This window comes from Delphinus delphis, chromosome 2 (genome assembly GCF_949987515.2).
Source record: "Delphinus delphis chromosome 2, mDelDel1.2, whole genome shotgun sequence".
NCBI lineage: Eukaryota > Metazoa > Chordata > Mammalia > Artiodactyla > Delphinidae > Delphinus > Delphinus delphis.
This window is the reverse complement of record NC_082684.1, coordinates 154,283,810-154,307,802: the sequence shown is the minus strand read 5'-3', so window position 1 is coordinate 154,307,802 and position 23,993 is coordinate 154,283,810. Positions and strand designations below refer to the sequence as shown.

Below are 23,993 nucleotides of genomic sequence, written 5' to 3'. Positions count from 1 at the left end.
AAGATTGCAAGAACTGACATCTTGGTAAAATTGAGTCTTCCTATCCATGAACAAGAATATCTGTTCATTTATTTAGTTCTCCTCTGATTTCATCATAATTCCCTCTTGCTCAGGGGAGGTCAGTCTTTTGTTCTATCTGAGCCTTCAACTGATTGGACGAGGCCCACCACATTTAAGGAGGGCAATCTGCTTTACTCAAACGTCCACCAGTTTAAATGTAAATCTCATCCCAAAACATCCTCTTGTTAACAGGATAATGTTGGACCAAATATCTGGGCACCGTGGTGCAGCCAAGTCAACACATAAAATTAACCATCACGGACAGTAATGTGAAAGCTGTTGATAAACACACTGACTCATGTAATTAGATATATACAAAGGGCATGTGGATTTAAATTTTTTTGCAAGCTGCTTTCTTTCTTTTTAAAACATTCCCCTAAGTGGATCATTGGGAAAAATTTGAATGGAAACTATTTAGCTGCAGCAAAGAAGGTAACTTTACAGAAAGAAATAAGTCACGTATGAGGGAGAGAGATATACCGATGAAAATAAAATCTTTAACAAACAATTGTCTTATTCCATTGAATTCAGAGCCCTAGACCTCTGTGATATGTCAGTTCAGCCTTGACTGTTTCTCTGTAGTGATAGCCAATAAAAGACCTGTAGGAAATTTTTCCTAGTAGAGAGAAAAAATAGTTGCTGACTCTTTGGAAGGGTATTCTTTAAAAACAGGGAAATGTTTAAAGCAATAGCAGAAATGTCTATAAAGTGAGATATTGACAGCTAGAGAATAATTGAAGGGAAATGTGCAAGAATGAGAGAAATTCCATGTTTTATTGGATAAGTCTTTAACCAGCAAACAGTGATAAGGTTTTAAATTTCTTCTAATAGTTTTAGAGGCTATTTATCTTCTAGGCTCCTAAAGATATGGTGCAGAGTAATATGAGTTATACCTTGAGAATGTCATAAATAGTTCTTATCTTTATGGCTTTTGTATTGTAAATTATGGCCGTTTATTGGGCTCAGAGGTCCTGGGGAACTTCAGAGAAAGCAGTTGGTCCCTTGGAGATTAAGCTATGGATATATAGTACCTTGTGTTTCTTTCATCTCTGGGTGATGCCCTTGTCTGAAATGAACAGTATCAGTGTTGCCTAATGCAGTAATACCATGTACTCACCCAGAAGGAGAACTCAAGAGAAATACTAAACTTCTGTCCTGTCTCATAAGGTGTTTAATGCTGACTCAATTAAATGAATGATCTCTCGCTTTCTGGGTTACGTGTGCCGAAACTAAAATCTTAAACAGTAACTTACATCATAGGTAAGCAGTTACGAGCCACGCAAATGTTGGGTTGGCCAAAAATTTCTTTCGGGTTTTCCGTAAGATGGTGCAAAAACCCGCACGAACTTTTTGGCCAACCCAATAAAAGAAGAAACAAAAAGCAATGGCAGTTCCTTTATGAATGCTTGTGGTGTACTATGGTGCTAAATCATATTTTATCGACAGGTCTGTGTAATATCCATGGTAACGGTAGTTCCTCATCTGAATTCAACAAGTTCCCTTTCATCCAAAGATCAGTTAAAAAACAGACACAATTTATAAAACCATCTAGTCTGTCAGACCTTCCCTCCTGTGATAAAATTTTATTAAACACCTACTATATGCAGTTGTTATAGGTACAGGTATATAGTAGTAAGGCAGTGATATGATAATTCCTAGGCTCACGGAGTCATCAGGCGGGGACTCATTACACAAATGAGTGTGAACATGTCATTATAAATTGTACTAAGTCTAGGAAGGGAAAGAATGTGGGATTCCAGAAGAGAACACAGTTTATCATGGAAATTAGGGAAGATCAGGGAGGATGTGAGATGAGGAGGGGTTGGTTGGGGCGAGATGGGGGAAAGTGTTTCTATGAAGAAGGAAGAGGATGTGCAGAGCCCTTTGGAAGAGATGGGTTTAGAGAAAACCAGGATAGAGAGCAAAGGGAAGAAGAGTGGAGTGGCCCCAGTGATGCGGGATGTTGAGCCTGGCTTAGGAGTTAGAAATTTATTCCAAGATTCAGTGTCTGGACGACATGATCTCATGCCTTGTTTTAAAAGGCTCATGTTGAATATGATATACAAAGTTAAGACCTCTGCTATATCTAATGAAGAATTAACATCTACCATAAATAAAGAGCTCCTACAAATTGGCATTAAAAAAAAAAGGTATCTCTATAGAAAAATACATGAAGAGTAAGTTCCCAGAAAAGAAATCTGAATTGTCATCATGTTTTTTTGATACTAAGCCTCCCTGATATCAATAAAGTGAAAACTAAAAAATCAGTTTCGTATGGTTGAGATTGTTAACAAAATCAGAGAAGTCTGAGAATATAAAATACTGGCAAGAATGGGGGGAAATGGGAAATTTTATATACGCATGGTCATTGTTCAAATTGCAAGCATAATTTTGGAGGGCAGTTTGCTGATATCTAGTAAATCCTTTGCTCTTCTACTCCCAGGAATTGATCCTATGGAATGTCTCCTGTAAAATTTAATGGCCTAGGGCCTTCCCTGGTGGCGCAGTGGTTGAGAGTCCGCCTGCCGATGCAGGGGACACAGGTTCGTTCCCCGGTCCGGGAAGATCCCACATGCCGCGGAGTGGCTGGGCCCGTGAGCCATGGCTGCTGAGCCTGCGAGTCCGGAGCCTGTGCTCCGCAACAGGAGAGGCCACAGCAGTGAGAGGCCCGCATACCGCAAAAAAAAAAAAAAAAATTTAGTGGTCTAATCTCAGCCTTACTCTTCCTTGTCCTATCAGCAGCGTTTGACACAGTTGATCATTCTCTTCTTGGTGGAAGTTCTGGGGGGTGAAGTTGAAGGGGCTGAACAGTGACTGAAGAGTTAAGTCTTCTTTGCTAAGTTTGGTTTTGGAGGGGAGCAGGGAGGTAGGAAATTGTCAGACAAGTGAGTTCGAGGGCTTCTTAAAAAAAAAAAAAAAAAAAAAGGGATGAGTGATTCCAGAACTTGTGGGTGATGGTTTAGCCCAGTGTTTTTCTTTCCCCAGCAGTTATACGTCTAGTCGCTGTAGTTTTAGAGGGGCCTGGGTGGTGAGTCTGAGTGAGGCTTAGTGGGGACAGAGGATGGGAAGGTTGAAGGACTCAGAGTGTGTGGACCTGGGCTGGGCAAGATTGGGAGTGGGTGGATTTTTAAAAATTTCATTGGAGTAAAGTTGATTTACAATGTTTCGTTTAGTTTCAAGTGTACAGCAAAGTGATTCAGTTATACCTACATATATATCTATTTTTTCTCATTTTCTTTTCCCATATAGGTTATTCCTATATTACATACAGGAATAAAGAGTAGAGTTCCTTGTGCTAGACAGTAGGTCCTTGTTGGTTTGGAAGTGGGTGGTTTTAAAGGAAGCAGAACAGGCATGGCAGTGGATCCCTTAAGGAAAGCGCCACCTCACCTCTTGTGTGTCCCTGACAGGGACATTCCGTGATGCTCCTCCAGATATTACGTAATCCCACCAAATCCCCTCAACAATCCATTCCTGCAAATAGATACGTAGGGAGGTACTTGCCTTACTTAAACAGGCAAAATAAAATACAAGAAGAGCTTATTAGAATCAATTCATTCTTCAGTAAGTTGCGACTTGCATAAGTTGTAGGAATAATTTAACCGAGAAGTGAAGTTTCAGAGCAACTGCTCAAGCCAGATTTGGAGTATAGGGGTAATGACATCTGGTTTGAATGAATGCTGAGTTCTGTGATTATCTCAAGTGGGCTGTTTTACTTGTTTCTATGTGCTTTTGTGCATAATATAAAGAACAGAAGTCTGATTTGGATGTGGAGGAAATGTACAATAGACTTTAGGAACTATAGTGTGCTCTGTTGTGTCAGTTTAAAATTATGTATAAATAGCTGTGTGTGTAAAACATTCATATTGATGTAAGCACTGTCTCATCTATTCACAACTGATCTCGTTCTCCTAAAAAATACCAGCAAGTTACTGTCTCCAATAATGATCTTTGTGCATGGGGTATCCTGTATATTGTGTTAAGACTATTATTTCTAAGTTTAACCAGAGAGATTGCATTTCACTACCATATAGCAGGTGATCAATTTTATAATAATGTGAAGCAGGAATAGAAGATAAAAGTGAATTGGATTCCCATAATGGTTTATACTGGGAATTATTTTCCATGAGGTAGATTATAATTTTTATTGAAGTATAGTTGATTTACAGTGTTGTGTTGGTTTCAGATGTACAGCATAGTGATTCAGTTACACCTATATATATATCTGTTCTTTTTCAGATACTTTTCCTTTGTAGGTTATTAGAAAATATTGAGGAGAGTTCCCTGTGCTATACAGTAGGTTCTTGTTGATTATTTTATATATAGTAGTGTGTGTATGTTAATACATTTTTTTTAGATTCCACATGTAAGTGGTATCATATGATATTTGTCTTTCTCTTACTTGCTTCACTTAGTATGATCATCTCTAGGTTCATCCGAGATTATTATTATTTTTTGTGCCAGTTTGTCAGTGTTTCATGATGTGATCATGACGGCAAAATTAGCATTAACATCCAAGTTAGGGAGAGGCGGGTAAGAGACTAGAAGGCAAAAAAGTCACCCTTTTTTGAAAGTTCTGGAAGGAATTTTTATTCTAATTATAATTTTTCAAATTAATAAAACATTAATATGTGATTTTATACTCATGGCCATCATTTTGTATCCATTGATTTGGTGTACAGGTTTATTCAAAGTTAAATTTGGATTGCAAGAAATTGTTAGCCTGTAGTTAAAACATCACTTGGAGACATTTCATATATGTTCTTCTGAAAGAAAACTTAGTATGTTATACAAACATTGGAGTGCATTAAAGAAGGAATGATTGGCTACATTATCAAAGAATACTTCACTTTTTACAAGGGTTGATACTTTACCACTTGAGTAATAACTGCTAGGAAGCTTATATTTATTTTCTCATTTAATCCATACAACCATCTAATGAAGTAGCTGCCATTAAAAGTCACATCTGACCCCATGATAAGCTAGTTTCAACAAAAGATAACTTCTTATCCATTCCCAATATTGAGGAAATCTCTAAGCAATGTGTAGAATATTAAGTAGCAAAGGCCTTTCTTTTTAAGGGATAAATTAAATCATTTATGCAGAAATACTGACCAAGGTTTTAATGAGTATGGCATGAATGTTAAACGTTCTAATTATGTAGAATATTCTGAGGTCAACTTATTTTTTCTGTTTCAACCTAAGGTTATCATTGTCTCCATCATTTGCTTCCAACAATTCTTAGGTAATTTCTTTGTTGAATTCTGTTCTTTGGAGCGAAATAATAATAATATTTCTTTTTGTAATTATACAAGTATATTTATATAATGGAAAGAGGTCTGAAACTTTGAATTGAAACTTTTCCTCCATTCTGTGTAAGTTCTAAGGAATGTGTGAGTATGTGTGTGTGTATTTTTGTGCACGTATATATGATTTTTATGACATTCTTCACAAGTTATATCTTAATCTGTATTTATTATTAAAGACAGAAATACTTCTGTCTATATGTTTGAACCCCAGTAGTATGTAATGTGGTCCATTGCACTTAGTAGGAGCTTATCAGTCCTCTCCAATCATTTTATGATCTATTCTCTTGTTTGTAGGGACAATTTAATTTGAACCCTATGTGAAATATTAGTACAGATTCTTTCCTTTAAAAATCTCCAAGGGAGAGAACTCTACAGTCTTGTATTCTTAATAGTATGTGTAAGTGCTTCCATTTATAATTCAAGATTCTCTGTTGCCTCATTTCTTTAGCAAACTCTGTGTTATAGAATCTTTTCCCGATAAGTCAAAGGCTTGCTGCCTCACATTTTGTAACGGCCCAGTTCTCTGGTGAGCTGGGAGTAGCTGTGGATTGAACAGTCTTATTTATCTCTTCTTCCTCCAGAAACCCCATTAAAGTGATAGTAAAGGAATAACAAATACATAAACCAGCAACAGAAAGAATTGCAGAGGCACCAGCGCAGAAAGGAAATTTCACGTTTCTGGTGGCCTGAGAGCTGATGAAGGCTTGGTGACTGCTGATGCTTGGTAGGGGCTGCCGCAGCCCTGGACACACGTGCGGGCTGCAGCTGGGGGGGGCCCTGGGATCCCCCGCAGGCAGCGGACTTTGGATTGAATGCCCGGTGGGTGGGAGTCCTGCGTGGGGCTGAGAAGCACAGCGTTGAACGGGGTGCTTGTAATTGGAACACCTCCCAGGCTCTGTCTCCCCTACCCCTTTGGTACAACCAAGGACCAGAACCCACAGGCTCCTCCCTCAAGCTCACCTCTAAAGAAATGGGCAGAACTGACGGGGGAGAAGCAGGGAATCTAGTTTGGGAGTTTGCTTCACAGAGGGGAGTTGCTTAGTGCCCACTCTGCGTCAAAAACCTCTGTTCCAGGACACGAATCCCACTTTCAGGCTTTCTCTAGTGTCCAGTTTAAGTATGATGCACGACTAAAGGCCACCAGTCACTGCAGGAGAGCCTCTGATGCAGGAGAGAAAGAGGCAGATAAAAAAACAAAAAACCCATAGGAATCAGAGGATCCAGGGCACAGAAAAGGAGAACATCCTCTAATTACTATAATGAGGGGTTTTGAAAATGGCGTCTGGTAAGAAGAATGTTTAGAAGAAAGGAACAATCAAAGAGCAAGAAAGAACCATTACAAATTAAGAACATGACTGATACAATGGATTCAAGTTGAGCAAATGGCCAGAAAGAAGAACAAAATATCCCCTGTTTAAACTCTAGGACTGTAAGGAATGTGACTTTCCTTTTACCCACAGTGTGTTTGAGTGAAAGTGGCCTCACTGTTCATGGTAATTGTCCTCCCCATCTTTCAAATGAGCAGAAAGGCATGATACAGCCGACTTCTCCATGGACCTGTCTTTTCTATGTGGTGACAGGGAAGGAGAGGTAAGTGTGTCCATCTGACCCCAGCCCAGGTCTCAGTGTTCAGGATCTGCCTGAATGGGCAGCTCTGATGGGTGACTTTGTGTTCCCCCAGACCAATGTCCATAGGAAACAGTATCCTTGAGAAATGGTGAGTTACTTTATGTTTACATGTGCTCAGTGGGGCTGGAAATCCACCAAGAGTGGTGGTTTCCCAAATTCTGAAAAAATGATGGTAATCTTCTGCCTTTCATTTGGAACTCCTATTATAGACAGCTCTCTAATAAAGCAGTTGTAGGATTTGGGGGTCATCTAAAATGTCTTCATAAAAAGAGTGTGTGTGTGGGGGGGGGGTGTGTGGGGTGTTTCCTTTTTCTGAAACTCAAGTTCACGATGGCTTCCTTAGGTGAGATGTGGGTACCTCTCCAAAATGAGGTATGAAAATGAAAAATGTAACTGGGACTTCTAAAAAAGTGAAGTTGAATGTTTATATAATGTTGTAACAGTAGAACCTTGAAAACATGTTCATGAGAACGTTGTAGAAAGATCCGGATTTTATTCTTCTTATGGACTTCCAGGAGATTCTCTCTATAAGTTAAAGAAATGGGAAAATGATTACCAAGTTGTGGATACACTTTTATCCACCTAAAGTTGCGGGTTTTTTCCAGTTTAATCATTTCTTTCTTGCTGTAAAGTTCACATTTACTGTAGTTAGGTTGCGTGTTAAGTTTTCTGAGATTTAATGTCATTTGAAGAAAAAGATAAGGACCATAGGGCAAGCAATTGGTTTACATTTGAGAGAGATTTTTCTTACATTCATATGCCTTGATTTTGAGTCTTTGAAGAGAGATGTTCTGTAGTAAATTAAAATTCATAGTTGAAAATTTTTTAGTTAGAAATTTATATGTGGAAAATTACAGGGCAGCTTGTATTGCAATGAATTCTCAGGGCTTTCTGGGCAGTTTTTATTGTACTAGAATTTAACTGAATTGAATATTGTCTAAAACAAACCCATTGCCTGGGAATTGTAAATTCATCAGGCATAGTTTTGTATATATGGCAGTACTTCTTGTCATCTATTTTTACATGTGAAAATTGAGAGTTTTCAGAACTAAATGTCCACTGAAATAGTTGTTCTAAAATTAGCATAGTTCCTGAGAACTGTTCTCTTTCTACTTTCTAACCTAAAATGATTGGTGTACCTTTTGTAGCTAAGATACATTTTTCCATGGAGAGCCATTTGTCTAGATATTCTGTGGCAAATAAAAGCTTGCTTCAGAGCCTCATGCAAAAGCATATTAATGGACAGTTACAGGACCTTTGGAGTGCAGGGCCCCGGATATGTAAATTTCACAGCCATCTCCAGTGTTCTCTTGCTGTGACTCAGACTATTTAAATTTCAACACTGCACAGTGTCTTCACAGGGTGCATACGTATCTCAGAAATTCTAATTTAACTTTGATTACATGGATGTTAGAAACAACCCTTAAATGAAAAACTGAGTTTTCTTCTCATAGGGGATGTAGACATAAATTCTGTCAGTCACGGGACAATGTTTCCCTCGACTGTGCTAATTGTCACCCTTTTGGAATAAAAAATGAAATGCATATTTATCGGGTGCTGTTGTATATTTTGTCCTAATCTTGAAACTTTTTTTAAGCAGTCATTTTCATATTATCTCTGTCATGCCTGCAATTTAAATGGTTGATTTCTCTGTATGCAAAAGCTTTGAGAATCATAGATGCTAGTGGAAAGACTCCTTATAAGTTTGGCATCTGCAAACTCGAGTTTGAGGCTGGCTCTGCCCTTGTTTTTCCAGTGAACTTGGGCGAAAGTTAGTTAAAAACAGCCACCTCGTAGCATTATTAGGATGATCAAAAGATACAAAGTAAATTAAAAGGCTTTGTAAAGTGAAAGATAAATACAAATTTTAATTAATTTATCTGGTATTCCATTGCTTTGGTCTTCTCAGTCACCTTAGGCAAGCAGCAGAGCTGTCTTAGTGCATTCGGGCTGCGGTAACAAAAACACTGGGCGGCTTGTAAACAGCGGAAATTTATTTCCCACAGTTCTGGGGGCTGGATCCAAGTCCAAGATCAAGATACAGGCAGGCCTCATGTCTGGTGGGAACCAGCCTCCCGGTTCACAGACAGACGTCTCGCTGTGTCCTCACAGGGAAGAAGGGGCGAGGCGGGTCTCTTTGATGAGGTTACTAATCCCACTTATGAGGGCTTCAGTCTCATGAACTTATTTAATTCTAATCACGTCCCCAAGGTCCCACCTCCTAACGCAGTTACATTGGGCGTTAGGATTCCACAAATGAATTTTGGAGGTGACACAAACATTCAGTCCATAGAAATGGGTGTAGCATTGAAAAATGTTTGCTACACTTGCTAATGATGGAAAAGGACCCAATAACACAGTTTTTGCCCCAAATATATGCATTTCCTTATAGGTATGTATGTAGAAGGTGGTATTTTATTTGAGGAAAAAAATCCCGAGTAGTAAGAGATGTTGAAGAGGTGGGTTGCTCTTTGCTAAGTGTGTCCAGGTCTAAGACATTGTTGTCCCACCCAAAGCTGGGCTTTCCAACTTTGCCCAAATCCCTTTCGTCTTGCTTGAGTCCCTTCCATTTTGATGTTTCTCTTGGTCTTACGATCATTAATGGGTGATGGTGGGAGATATTGACTGAGCTGCAGGTTAGTGATTGAAATAGCAGGTTGCTGCCACTGTTCCCTAAGCTGTTGGCAGTTCTGCCAAAGCATGTTGAAAGTTTGCATCTGCAGTTTGTGGGAATCAATAAAAAATATCTGGTGAGAATGTGTAATAATTCAGTATATACTTATAACAAAACTAGAGTTGTTATTTATTAATTGCATAGACGTGCCAGGTATGGTTATATTTTTCTGACGGGTGTATCTTCTTTAATTCTTATAGCATCGCACAAGGAAAATGTTATAGCACTAGAGGAAAGAGTCCAAGAGAAATTGGGTGAATTACTCAAAGTCACGTAGCCAGTGGTGGCAGAGCCCAGCTCAGAGTCCGGGTCTTCGCCACACCGTGAGCTTGCTTTTCCCACCACCGGTGTGGCCTGTTTCCCTTGGGTAATAACTCTGTTCCTTTAGGTTTGAGCTAGAAATGGTTGCATCTTGCTTTGAAAGAACCTAAACAATCTATGAACTGCTTGAGTCTCGAACCTTTCACAGAGGCTATGTATTGAACATGGTACCCTGGGCAGTGTCTGGTCTTCATGGGATGTGAAGGTCGGAATCACAGTGGGTGGATGGGAGTCTGGGCCAGTGTGCTGTTCTCATGTGGCCGAGGTTGTGAATCCTGTGATGTCCTGAGAAGGCTTGGGGCCTCTCCCAGGGGTGGATGTAACCTTAGCTTTGGGACATCTGTAGCCTGGGAGCTATGGCAAGAAAGTTACATCTTTCTCAAGTCTTGGGTTTGAAGCACTTGTAGAATGCAGGCTTCCAAAGGCCAATATTTCTTCTGCAAAAGATGTCTCAAATGCAGTGCTCTCACCGCTGTTTGGGGCCCCAGAGAGCAGCCTCTACCTTGGCTTCTCTGCCGTTAGCTTCCTTTGTCTCCCTTCAAGCCTTTATGCTATTTTCAGATTCATCTTATGCAGAGATTTCCTGTTTATTAAACGTGTGTGCTTGGCTGTCCACCGTTTTATTCCATTATTTCCCAATGCTCTGTGCTTAGGCCGGGCCGTGTGTCCGAGGGCTGCACTTTCTCCATTTCCTCCCTCCATCACTCTCATTAGCATATGATGTTCCTCTCAGCCTGCAAATCCCTTCTTCCTCTTCTCTGCCTGTATAATAAATCTTAATATAATTCAGAGCCTGGCTTTATTTCCCCACCTGGAAATAAATAAAGCACCCTCATGGAGCTGTTTCTTCTTGGAACCTCCTAAATTCTGTGCTTTGGAATATTTTCTAGGTTTTTTAAAAATAATTTTGTTCTTAATGGTTAGTTAATTCATTAATCAATTTTCTTTTTTTGGGCTGCGCCGCGCGGCATGCGGGATCTTAGTTCCCCGACCAGGGCTTGAACCCTCCCCCCAGCATTGGAAGCGCGGAGTCCTAACCACTGGACCGTCAGGGAAGTCCCTCTTCTTTGTTGTTTACAGAAGTTTCTGAACAGATGATAAGACTTCAGGGCTTCACATTCTTTCATCTCCTTGGTGCCTAGCAAAATCTAGGCACGTGGTAGGTGTGAAGTCACCCACTGCTGACAGATTTGTTGTTGTCATTTTAGTACTTCATTTAAGCACAGCATTTAAAATGAAGAAAAGTCATGAAAGAACACATGTGTACAGAAAAGTGCTGGGATTTTTAACATGTTGAAAGCTCCACTGATTTGTTGAAGTGTGTTTTTTTTTTTCTCTCCTTTGTCTCACCAGCAATCAAAGAGAAGTACACGGACTGGACGGAATTTCTCATTCGTGATTTGACTGGTTCCCGGACGGCCCCAGCCAGCCTCCTAGAAGGTGTATGTATTGTTATCCAGCTATTCTCTGTCTGAAGCAGCACAGTTACATGAGCTCACACCTAACAGCACCTTTGCATATATCCTTCTGCGGGTACATGCGTCCACACGGATATCGGTGTCCAATAGCGTAACTTCCTGTTTTTTCCCAAATTACTTAGGTTACTGATTCTAATGGCACTGAAGAATCTTCACCTTTGGTCCAATCAATAAGTGGAAAATTTGCTTTTATGTGAACACATTTTAAAATACTAACATGCTAGGATAGGTATCCACTATCCTATATGTTTAAGACTCTATCTTATGTTAGTGAATGTATATAAAATCCTGTAGAATAACTGTTTTGTAGAGGTGATGACTAAGCCTATATGTGCTGGGCTGTAGTCTCAAAGTGTATTGATAAATGGTTCCATTAACTATTGTATTCCGGATGCATTATGCCGAAATTTAAACACATACACGTTAAGTAATAGAAATGGCTAACCATATTTAAATGTGGTTAAGGTCATTTTAAGGTACTGAAGTAAAAACAGTTTAATCTGCAATCTTGATGGTGATATGAAAATAATTTTATCCTAAAACATTTTAATATTTACATTCTAGAACAGGAAGAGAAATGTACTGTTATAAATAATTATTGAGTCACCAAATCTGTTTGAAGAATGCCCCTGATAAAGGGGTGAACACAATGAATGACCAAGAATACAGTGTGGATTTTGACAATCTCATTATTCTCTTAACATTAACCATAAATTTCTCACCTGTCATAAATGATATTGATATTTTGGAACACCACGGTCTAATATATAGTCATCTGGTTTTGTTTTGTGATGATTTTTGCCTCGTGTAGGTTTGTATCTCAATGGCTACTAATTTAATTGTTTGGTTGACAAATCAAAATGATGATTGTTCACCCTTTCAAAAGGACAAATTGTTTTACTCTGTTAAATTTTTTAAACATATTTGCCTGCAAGGCTGGCTGAACAAACACCCTTTTCCTATGCAAACATGTGCTAAGAAGGTTGCTCAAATGGGGCAGGTGTTATATGTATTTTGTAAACCAACTATGGGGTTAAGTGTACAAATTACATAATAGTCTAATTTAGCTGATTATTAATGTGTATTAGGCATTCATCAAAAATGTCCTCTACACATATTCATGCATTACTCACGTAATCAAAGTACGAGAGTGTCCTGATTATGCGAGCGGGGCCATCGTAAGATAAACGTCTGCTGAGTCAAGGTATAAATTGATCGCCCCATATCAGATGTGTCCGTCTATGGGAAGAGCAGACATTCCGCTACCGCATGTTTTCTAGCTCGAGGCAAATTTGGTGTAACGCTTCTTAAAAGCACCCTCGTTCCTCACAAATGCAGTTTTATCTGGGAAGGGTGATTTGTTTGGTGAGAACTTAGCACAAACTGTCATTTTCTATTTACTTGTGGCTTTGTTGTTGGATACAGAGTCGGGTATAATGGATGTGTGCGCGGGAGGGGAGGGGAGGGCGGGGGCAGTGGGGTGGAGGGAAACACCAGACTGTTTGCCAGTAGCTTGGATGATGGTGTGAAAAAATATTATCTTCTGCTGTCATCTGTTTCCATGAGAACCTTAAAATAAAGTTTAAAATAAGGAGTTTTGCTTCTGTTTAAACAGCCTCTGCGAGGGAAAGGCCCTATAGACCTCATTACAGTTGATTCCTTAATAGAGCTCCAGGATTCTCAGAGCCCTTTTCAGTACTGGATAGTTAGTGTGATTGAGAATGTTGGAGGAAGATTACGCCTTCGCTATGTGGGATTGGAGGACACTGAATCCTATGACCAGTGGTTGTTTTACTTGGATTACAGACTTCGACCAGTTGGTTGGTGTCAAGAGAATAAATACAGAATGGACCCACCTTCAGGTAAGGGCCAGAGCTTTGGCTGCTCTCAAGCGTTTTAGAAAGAGATGTGATTATTTTCCTGGATGTCTCTCTGGAAAATGTATTAGCTCTGTGGTGTCTTTTACATCTGTACTTGTGGATATGAAGCGTTTTAACTTCAAATACTTTCTGTAGCAAATAGAACCCAAGACTTCTATGAATAGCGTTCAAAAATGAGAAAGCAGAGCTGGAGGCCGTGGAGAAGTTGATCTGGTTCCTTTGCAATCAATGGTTTGGAAATGAAACACACACGATAGTGGGACTTGGTGATATTCTCTCTTTTTCTTTAGGAATTTGATAGTCTTGCAAGTAGGTTCTAAAGTCTTTGTACTTCTGCCCGTCCACCCATCCACCCACCCACCCATCCATCATCCATCCACCCACCCACCCATCCATCCGTCCATCCATCCATGCGTCTGAATATCCAAACCAAATGCTTATCATTATGTTATCTGTCCTGACCTGGAAATAGCAAAGAGAAAATCATCATGCTTTTTTTCCTGGCATATCATAGACTTCTAAGTAGCTTCAAATACCTTGTCAAATGACTTTCCAGAGACTTAATTGGGTAGAAGAGTGCGTTATTCTTCCTGACATACCTAACTGGACAAAAATCTCAATGTTTATGAAATAACCATTCTTGAATGTTTACTACATGCCAGGTGAGTTTACATCTGCTCGGATGTTTATTTTGATTCCAAAAAACTCTTTCATGTGACTATTTCCTTTTACAGCAGAGAAAATTTGAGACTGAGTTTAAGCTACTTGTCCAAGATCACCCAGTCTGTAGGAGGAACGTGCTGTAATTCAAATTCCCAGGTCCCCTCCCTCTTCCATCCAGTTCCCCCTGCTGCCTCTGACTGGCCTTACCAACCTTTCGATATGTAGCTTCAGAACAAAAATGTTGGATTCTTATGGAATTAAAGACGCCAAGGAAGGAATATTCCTTTCTTCCCAAATTTGCTGATTTTCATTTTGGTCAATTTCACAGGTTTATTGGAAGCAAAGACTTGGCTCTTTCCTTCATTAAAATTGCCAGAGACTTTTCTTCCCTCCCATCTTAGTTGCCAGTGTTAGTCTTGAAGACATGAAGCTGAGGCGTTGTATTTCCCTTTTCCGTCAGTCAAGGGCTTTAATTGAAAAAACGTCTTGGTTCTGTGTGTCATGTGTTTGCATTTGAGTTGAATTTGACAGGCATATAGACATAGAACATGGTATTTTATTAGTATTATTGTTGTCAACGTTTTGAGAGGCAGCCAGGAAATCCATTTATACCCTGAGTAATGTGGGGATATGATGACAAACGAAGGGCCTGTCAGTTCCGTGAGAAGAGATCTAAGCTCACGTTTGCCTTGGGATTCATAACCTAGCAGGAGAAATTTACTCTGTGCAGAAAGCTGGGTGTATAAGTCTTAGCTCCGTATCTAATTGCTTTATAAATGTTAAGAAAAACATATATTTGCCAGTGTAAAAATTCATAGCAAAGCAAAGGATTACTACTGGCCCTTAGGTTCTGTGCAATGTACCCTTCCTGTGACATCGTGGACTCATACTCAGCAGGCAGAATGGAAGGTGTCCCTGCAGAAACTAAGGAAATATTTCCATAGGAGAGTTCTCTCTCTTCCTGTAGATAATTTGATGTCTTTACAAGACAAGAATAAATTGTGTTTACTCATCTTAGTAATTTTCTGGAGTTGTCCATTTCACTGAAGACTTTGGAAAAGGCATTCATCATCAAGAAGTTATCTTCCCAACATTGAAATTGTCGGCAGCTAAACTTAGTTTGGGGTACTGTAGGTTTAAAATGGATCTTGGTCAAACCAAAAACATCAGGAGACTTTTCGTTTCAAGCAATAAGTCCTGATGGCAATGGCAAAAAAAAAAAAAAAAAAAAAATTGTCTGCAGGAAAGGCTATGGATGGGAAGAAGAAATTAAAAGGTGAAAGGACACCCCCAAATGTGACTCTTAGTTCTTCAGATGCAGTAGTTACAAGATGAACACTGAATTCTCCTACCTGATTCAGCAGAACCACACCCGGGAAGGCAATTAATCACCCAGGTTTTACACACGGGAACAGAACCCAATCCTTTGCATAAATTGATTTCAGAACCCAATGTGACTTGTTAAACTTAGATGGTAGTGCTCTTTCCTTGAATGAAATCTAGGTGGGAGTAAAATTTCACACTTGCATAGAAAATACTAGGCTGTTTTTTCTTATTCCCAAACACGCTTAAGTAAGTGAAAAGTGTTCATCATTGACTGGTGGTAAGTAGAGCTGGAAGGGTTGGGGAGGAGAGCAGGTAAGAGAGACTTTGGGTATAGAGTCGTCCCTCGGTATCCACGGGGGATTGGTCCCAGGACCCCAAGCATACCAAAATCCAGGGATGCTCCAGTCCTTTGTATAAAATAGCACAGTACAGTTGGCCTTCTGCATTCGAGGGTTGGAGGTGTTCTGCACCTGTGGTTTCCCCTTCCCAGGTTCCGCGTTCGCGGGCTCCTCCGTCTGTGGTTTCTTCCATCCGCGGGTTCCACCCACTGCAGGTGGAATATTCAGGACCTGCGGGCCGGGAGGGCTGACTGGACTTTGAGAGTGAGGCCGTGCCAGGTCAGCCTACTCTCGATGCCCTCTTTGCTGTGCTGACATCAACACCTTTGCTAAAAGTAACCATAGCTCCTCCTTTCCTTTCCTTATTCTTTCTACTTCTTGAAGGACACAGTATTTCTCAACCGTTTGGTGTGAATAGAGGTATAGAAATAGGTGACAGAAAGTAGCTGGCTAGTCAGTCTTCAAACACTGGAGGAGAAGGTGCTGGCTTTTATGCTGTCCGCCAGCGAGGAGCCTGCATCCCATCTTTGGGTGGAATCAGAGGACACGGGGTGGGGGAATGGGAGGTTAGAAAGAGGGGCAAAGCCACCTTGCCCCACTCGACCCACCATCAGGATTGCAGTGCTGCCGGGGTAGGTGGAGTCCAGCTTCAGTGAAGACCAGGTGAAGGAATGGAAGAGGGTAAAATGCCAGTAATCATGGGAGAGGCAGTGGCTTCCCGCGGTCCTTAGTGATTCAGGCGTTATCAGGACAGGACTGGGAATCCACGGGTGCCTTTTCTTCAGTGCTGAATGGAAGGCAAATCATGATTAGACAGACCTGGAGCTGTTTTTCCAGCTGTGTACCCCTAACGCCTCCCCTCATTCATTTATTTTCCTGCCCTGTGGCCTTCTCTGTGTTCCTCGAGCTTTCTATGCGTGTCCCCTCTTTTGGAATGCTGCTTTACCATGCCCCCACTTCATCCAGACCTTGGATGAGAGGATTTCACTCACAGCTGAAACTGAAAGTGCGGGACCCATTCTCTGCTGTGTCCCCTGACACCCTGCCCAGCACATAGTAGGTGCTCAGTAAATATGTGTTGAGTGAGTTGACTGCATACAAACTGGGTGTGTCTAGACAGAAGGAAGGAACCAGCCAAATCCACCTTCCAGGAGCCAAATAATTGATGGGGATTTGGAAGCCAATTTGGAGGGGAGAGCCCAGGTGGACGCACCTCCACACAATGAGGACTGTACTGTCCTCTTTCCCCTGAAGTGTTAGGGGGGCTTCTGAGCAAGTAGAGATGTGATCTCTTGTTTAGCACCCAGGATGGCTCCAGGATATGAGATGCACGGGAATGTGGTCTGTGGGGTTCAGGATGAGAATTTCTTCCTTTAAAAGGGTCCACGTGTGAACAGAGCTTGAGAAACCCGACAGAGTGGAAGGAACATGGGCTTGGAGTCAGGGTTCAAGTCAGCCTCTCTTTCCACTTCTGTCACTGGCTACAAAGCTTCTGGGCAAGTTACTCTACTTTGAACCTCAGTTTTTACATCTGTAAAATGGGGATAATCATACATTTGCTGTGCTGCTAAGTATTACTCGGGTGATTGGTATTTTCTAAATATTCAATCTGTGATCAGAGTTTTAAGATTATATTTGATCTTCTAAGAAATTTAAGTAGGTCATTGAGGTCAGGGGTCATTTAGAGGCCCCACCTACTTTCATATTTTTGGATGTTTAGAAAGCAAGATAGAATCTGACATGGTTTTGCAGAAACTAAAGAGATGAAACTTTTTGAAGTTTAAGAAGAATCCTTATCTCTATATTCTTTTGTATATTTTTTCCCTACATAATCTTTATGTCAACCATTTCCCCCCCTTTTCTTTCTATTTTAGGTAGTTTCTGGAGCCAGAAGTTTCTGAATCTAATTCACATGCTTCTTACTTGAACTATTTCTCATTCAAAAAGAGTTGTTTGTTTTAGTTCAGGCTACCTTAACGAAATACCATTGATTGGGGGAGGGGGCTTGAAAAACACAAATCCATGGTTCTGGAGGATGGAAGTCCAAGATTAGGGCATCAGCATGGTTGAGTACTGGTGAGGGCTCTCTTCCTGATTTGTAGATGGCCACCTTCTTGCCAGGTCCTCAGCTGGCCTCTTCATTTTTTTTTTTTAAATCTTTTGGCCATGCTGCACAGCATGTGGCATCTTATTCCCTGATCAGGGATCGAACCCATGCGCCCTGCATTGGAAGCATGGAGCCTTAACCACTAGACCACCAGGGAAGTCTCCCGGCCTCCTCTTTATGTGTGCATGGAGATGTATATATCTATATCTGTATCTGTATCTGTATCTGTATCTATATCTATGTGGTATTGAGAGAGAGCAAGCATGCACTTGAAAGAGAGCTCTTTGGTGTCTCCTTTTACCAGGGCACTAATCCCATCATGGGGGTCCCACCCTCATGACCCCATCTAAACCTAATTACCTCCCAAAGTACCATGGCATTGAGAGATTAGGCCTTCAACATACTAATTTTGGAAGGACACAAGCATTCAGTCCATAGCACTTCCCAGTGTCTTTTAAGAAGCATAGATGAGCCTTTCCTTACTGGTCAGAGCCTGGTGGAGAAGGAAGGAGAGGAGGGTGTGAGATGCATGAATAAAGGGGATCACCCCTCCAGGCCTTCGATCACCCGAGGCTGTGAGATGATGATTTTGTTCACTCCTCTTCCTGCCACACTCTCTGTGAGATGTCCTGCCAACATGCACAGAGGGGGACACCTCGTTTTCACTCAGGCTTCTAGTTAAAGATGAATCAGGACGGGTTTTAATTGCTTATTACTTCCACCAACAGAAATTGACATGATACACTCTATTAAATTACCTGCAACACGATCACTTTAAGAACCTGTTTTATGTTCTTTTAATGGTGCTATTTATTGTCCGTACACTTGCCGGTGTAACCAAGCGCCTCTCTGTCTAATGAAACACACGCATGGACTGTTGCTCTCTGCTTATTGAAACTAGGAAGTGTTTAGCTTCTGCAGGTGGTTGAGCGTACTGACAGAATTGCAGTTGCTTTTCACCTTTTAAGACAAAGAGTATGCCCTGCCGTGGGGTTAAATTCCTTATTAGGATTCAACGTCCTCAGCATGAAGACGAAGAATCTTAAGATTGTAGGACGGAGATAAAAGTCCCGTGAGACTTCCTGGGTGTCTTCACCCATTCAGGCCGCTGTAACACAACACCACAGACTGGTGGCTTGTAAGCAGGAGACTGATTTCTCGCAGTTCTGGAGGCTGGATGTCCAAGATCGAGGCAACAGCAGATTCAGTGTCCATTGAGGACCCACTTCCTGGTTCACAGACAGCGTCTTCTCACTGTGTCCTCACCTGGAGGAAGGGGAGAGGAGCTTTCTGGGGTCTCTTTTATAAGCACTCTAATCTCATCATAGGAGCTCGGTCCTCATGACCTCATGACCTCTTAAAGGCCCCACCTCTTAATGCTGTCACCTTAGATGTTTCAGCATATGAATTTTGGGGGAGGGGGGCATATTCAGATCAAAGCACCAGGCTTCTTAGGCTACTTGTCTTTGGTTTGGTGGAACAGGCATCAGGTGGATGCAACCTTCTAGGGTGATGTGGCTGGTCCAGTCCTGCTCTGCCAGTGTGTGTGAGCCCAGGTGTCAGGAGAGGCTGTGAGCATCCCTCTGGGGGCTGCCTGTCTCCTCGCTCAGTTCTGAGTTTGGACCTGACCATGTTGGGTTTTCATGGCTCTGGCCTTGAGTAATTTTTAAGCCATTCTTCTTTTACCCTCTTCTGTGCTTCAGGGGCTCCCCTTCCCACCCAGAGACCTCAGTTACAGACTGCGGGAGCTCGGGCACCAACACTTCCTCTTCCCTTTTTCTATCCCCTGTATGTCTGCAGACCTTTCCTTTGACCTTCTCTTTGGAGGTCACCATCCTTTTCCATGACTTGGTTCTCCTTTTACTACCATGTCGAGTTTGAACTCCCCATTGACGTGCTTCCAGAACCCTGGAGGAGTGGATTTGTTTCTGTTCTACTGAGGAAGTCCAGGGTCTTATTTATTGTTTCCCTCCTGACCCCGTCTTGAACTGCTGCCCTTGGTGTCCTCTGGGCTTTGCTTCCTAGAATCCTGAATTGCCTTCCCTTTTCACCGAGACTTTGACGCAGTGCCCCTGAGCTGAGCCACTGGTATATTCCAGGGAATCTGCCTCACCGTCTCGGGACAATTTGTAGGGCTTCGTGAATTGGTCCTTCTCCCTCCTTTGTGGGACTCTGTGATAAGCGAGTTCTCCCTCAGGACCCCCCCCCCCCCACCTGTGGAGGTTGGAGGGACCATTCATTCATTCTCTGTAGAGGTGTTTGTTGTGGGGCCCTCACTATGTTCCCCCAAACATGTATACCAAGGAGAATTACAGGCTATTTTGTCTCTGATAGAGAAACGCCAAATTGGGGGAAAAAATTCTGCAGCGGCGTAAGAGCATAAATAAAAGGCTAGAACGCATTATAGACACTATACACAAGTAGAGCCTATCTTGTCATTAATTATCCTTTATGTGACTTGGTGTGTCTGACAACGAGGGGCGGTGGGTAGTGCATTGATAACCTGGCTCCTTCTGACAGCATCTCTCACCTAACCATAATTGTGATAGTCTGAAAAGACTAAGTAAACTGCTGAAACACAGGTGCTTCAAGCTCAAGGTGAGTTCAGAAGCTATGATCATCAAAATATATGGCCGCCTGCTAAAAAGCAGACATGCAAGAAATTAAAAATATAGCCCCAAAGGCTTAATGTTGCCTTTTAACTGTGCTTAAATTCATATTCATATCCTAGCTGTCTGTCTGAAGTAGCCTGGGTTGATATAGGGAAGGTATAAACATATCTACTCCAAGTGAGTGCTTCTGCAAATCCTATTTTGATAAGGTCTTAAATCTGTTGAGATCAGATCATAAAATTCCCCCGCAGTTTCAGCAATCGGTAAAAACAGTGCTCAACGATTTTGTTCTTTTAATTTTGTATTCAGACGGTGTAACCTCCTTTCGCAAATCCCTTCCCCCCACTGCCTGGGGGAAAACATGGGCAACGTGATGTGTTAGCAACATTTCAAGTGTAAATATTAGACTTGGTTGGTAAATTTTAATTTACCTTTTCATAATTTCCTGACTTAAACGCGGACTATTTTTAGCATATGAGAGCTTGGAGATTTAGTGAAAAATAGGCTGTCATAACTGCAAACGCCAGACAAGAGTCTTTTCTAGTTTGGAAATTTATCAGATAATAAGTTCTTCATCCATGGATCTTACTTCCCAGGTGTTGGAATGGAATTCGGGGCAGTGGATGGATGAAGTGTGGTTAATGTGATTTATACTATTCAATTATGCCCAGAATGCATGCGTATATTCCCTGAAGAAGAGCCCTGTTAAGTTTATTCTTCATTTCTGATCGCAGAATCCCGAATTGCTGTTTAATTTCAGGAAATCTCTTTAGCAGGTGGCCTTTTATGGCGGGCAGGGTGTGAATTCTTAGGATTGCTGCGCCTGCCAAGTTATTATGAAATCCTGAGAAGGTAAAATCCGAGAAAGAACCACCCAGTAGAACATTTCAGCCCTTAAACTCTTATGTGATTTGCTGTTGATACAGAAATCTATCCTTTGAAGATGGACTCAGAGTGGAAAAGTGCTCTGGAGAAATCCCTTATTGATGCTGCTAACTTTCCTCTTCCAATGGAAGTGTTTAAGGTAAGATGTAGATTCATAGCAGTTTTTCTCCTCTTTTCGAGAATAAACTGTGTAAAAAGTTGCCCACATCAAATCATTTCCCACTATTTAAAAAGCTACCTTCTTGGCCGGTGTTCGTTTATAATGTTTAAAATGTTATCTGTTCCATTTTGCTCTGCTTTGTAATCCTCCCAAATACCCATGTTCCAAGATAATGCTTAAAATCTTTTATCAAGTAATTAATAAGGATATTATGAGGTAATTTGAATCTTAATAAATTTTTTTTCAGATTTACATTTTTTTTCTCCATCTTGTATTATTATGGAAATCTCATTTTCACCCTCTCACTGCTTACCAAAGAAACAAAAGAAAATGGAACAAGTCTAATTTTGGTATTTGCTCGGTAAAGATGATAGAAAATGATGCTTCTCTTGATGGCTTGAGAAACTCATATGAGTATCTGTTGGGTAGTAGGCCTCCTCTAATAGACAATGAAAGAAATGTACCATGACTGAAATAGATCACCTAGTTCTTAAAACTCTTAAAAATTATGCTTAAAATTTATATGATGTGTAGAATATTAAGTTCTGGGCAGGAGTGATCCCTCCAGCAAGAGGGACCCATAAAACGGTCTCTATTTGGAGCTCGAGTAGGTGGGAAACAGCTCTACATGGACCGTTTCCTGGGAGACTTGTGGATGGGCTTGTGATGGGCTGATGTAAACCTGCTGTTCAGTTCCGAGCGGGCACATTTCTGCAGGGCCGTAGAAGTTTCATGTGGAAAATGAAATTAAAATGGTGTCTAGGTACTGCCTGCAGCAGGAGTGTGAGGCTCGGACTGGGGCGCTGGCTTCCTGGATTTTATTTACGAGGAAGTCCTCGCTCAGAACCTTAACCTAGCAGGGTGAATCACCGATACTCTTGTTCAGCACTTTTCGCATTGGCAACATTGGACTTAAGACCTCTTCTGAAAATAATTATTAAATTATTATTAGCAGTAATAATCACACTGATCATGCAACATTATCTTGGGCTTTTTTTTTTTTTTTTTTTGCTAACTGACCAGATAACTTCTTTTTCCTCCTCCTTTCCTGCAAAAAATAAAATAAAATAAAAATTAAGAAAAATAGCATTTACTCTTCCGTGAACTGGCTCCACTGCCTCTTCGGAAGCCAGCCCACCACGCTTGTCACTCGTTTGACCTCTGCAGCTGGTGTCCACTGTCTTTTCCCAGTGGCCTTGGTGATATTAAAAAAACACTTTTATTGGAGTAGAGTTGAGTTACAATGTTGTGTTAGTCTCAGGTGTGCAGCAAAGTGATTCAGTTATATATATGTGTGTGTGTATTTATGTATTCTTTTTCAGATTCTTTTCCATTATAGGTCATTACAAGATACTGAGTATAGTTCTCTGTGCTATACCGTAGGGCCTTGTTGTTATTTATCTATTAGATATATAGTAGTGTGTATCTGTCAATCCCAAACTCCTAATTTATCCCTCCCCCACTTTCCCCTTTGGTAACCGTAAGTTTGTTTTTGATGCCTGTGAGTCTCTTTCTGTTTTGTAAATAAATTCGTTTGTATCACTTTTTTAGATTCCACATATAAGTGATATCATACGATATTTGTCTCTGTCTGACTTCCTTCACTTAGAATGATAGTCTCTAGGTCCATCCAGGTTGCTGCAAATGGCGTTTCATTCTTTTTTACGGCTGAGTAGTGTGTGTGTGTCTGTATACACCACACCTTCTCTATCCATTCATCTCTTGATGGACAGTTAGGTTGCTTCCCTTAGTGATATTTTAAATGTGTAAATGTGATCGTGTTCCTTGCCCTTGAGAAAATAAATTTTATTTCAAAATAAAGTATGAATATATTTATTTTGGAATATATTATACACATACATTTGAAATGTACACGTGAGGAGTTCACAGAGTGATATAGAGGAAATACAAATCCTCCCTGCCCCCTATCTAGACACGGGAAGTTGCGGGTCCATTAGCATCCTTCCACCTGACCTTTCCTAGCTGTGGGTAACCAGCTCCCTAACTTTGGTGTTAATCATTTCCTTGCCTCTCCTTGTAGTATTACTACCTATGTATGTTTTCCTTAATATTACACAACTTACTTTTGACAGCACGAGAAACAAGACCAGCCCTGATTGTTTCAGGAGAGGGTGTTTTCCTGCTCTCCAGAGTGGAGGATGACTGGACAGTGCCTGGGTCCTAAGATGGCCTCACTTTCCCACAGAGTTTGCAGGGGAGTTGAGTAGGCACAGTCCTGAGCTAATCTTAGGGAATTAGTTGGGTCATCAGCCAAACTGTAGCTTGAACTCCAGGTACCGGACCTCCCTTAGAAATGCGGACGGGTCTGGCTCCGGTTCTCAGAACAGGCCCAACACAGCATTTCTGTGCAGTGACTTGAATGTTCTCTAATGCTCCAGGCAGCGGGACCTCGAGGGGTCCCTGGGACCTTGCTCAGAGTGTGGTCAGGACGAGCCAGGTGCCGTTAACAATCTGGGTCCAGCTTACGTTGGCATTTTGTCCTCAGCTTACAAAGATGATAAAACACGGCAAAGCATCTTAGTGCTGGCAG

General features: G+C 41.2%; 1 protein-coding gene across 5 annotated transcripts in view; it reads left to right on the top strand.

Annotated features, from left to right (window-relative positions):
* SFMBT2 (Scm like with four mbt domains 2) overlaps positions 1-23,993 on the top strand; it is a 202,682-nt gene that overhangs the window by 85,147 nt on the left and 93,542 nt on the right. For 4 of the 5 annotated variants that reach the window (XM_060006013.1, XM_060006010.1, XM_060006012.1 and 1 more), the window contains exons 5-7: positions 11,347-11,435; positions 13,087-13,333; positions 21,324-21,421. In XM_060006013.1, the coding sequence (XP_059861996.1) occupies positions 11,347-11,435; positions 13,087-13,333; positions 21,324-21,421 (434 nt within the window). Of the gene's footprint in view, positions 1-11,346; positions 11,436-13,086; positions 13,334-21,323; positions 21,422-23,993 lie in introns of those variants that run through there. The other variant, XM_060006014.1, reaches the window with a different exon arrangement.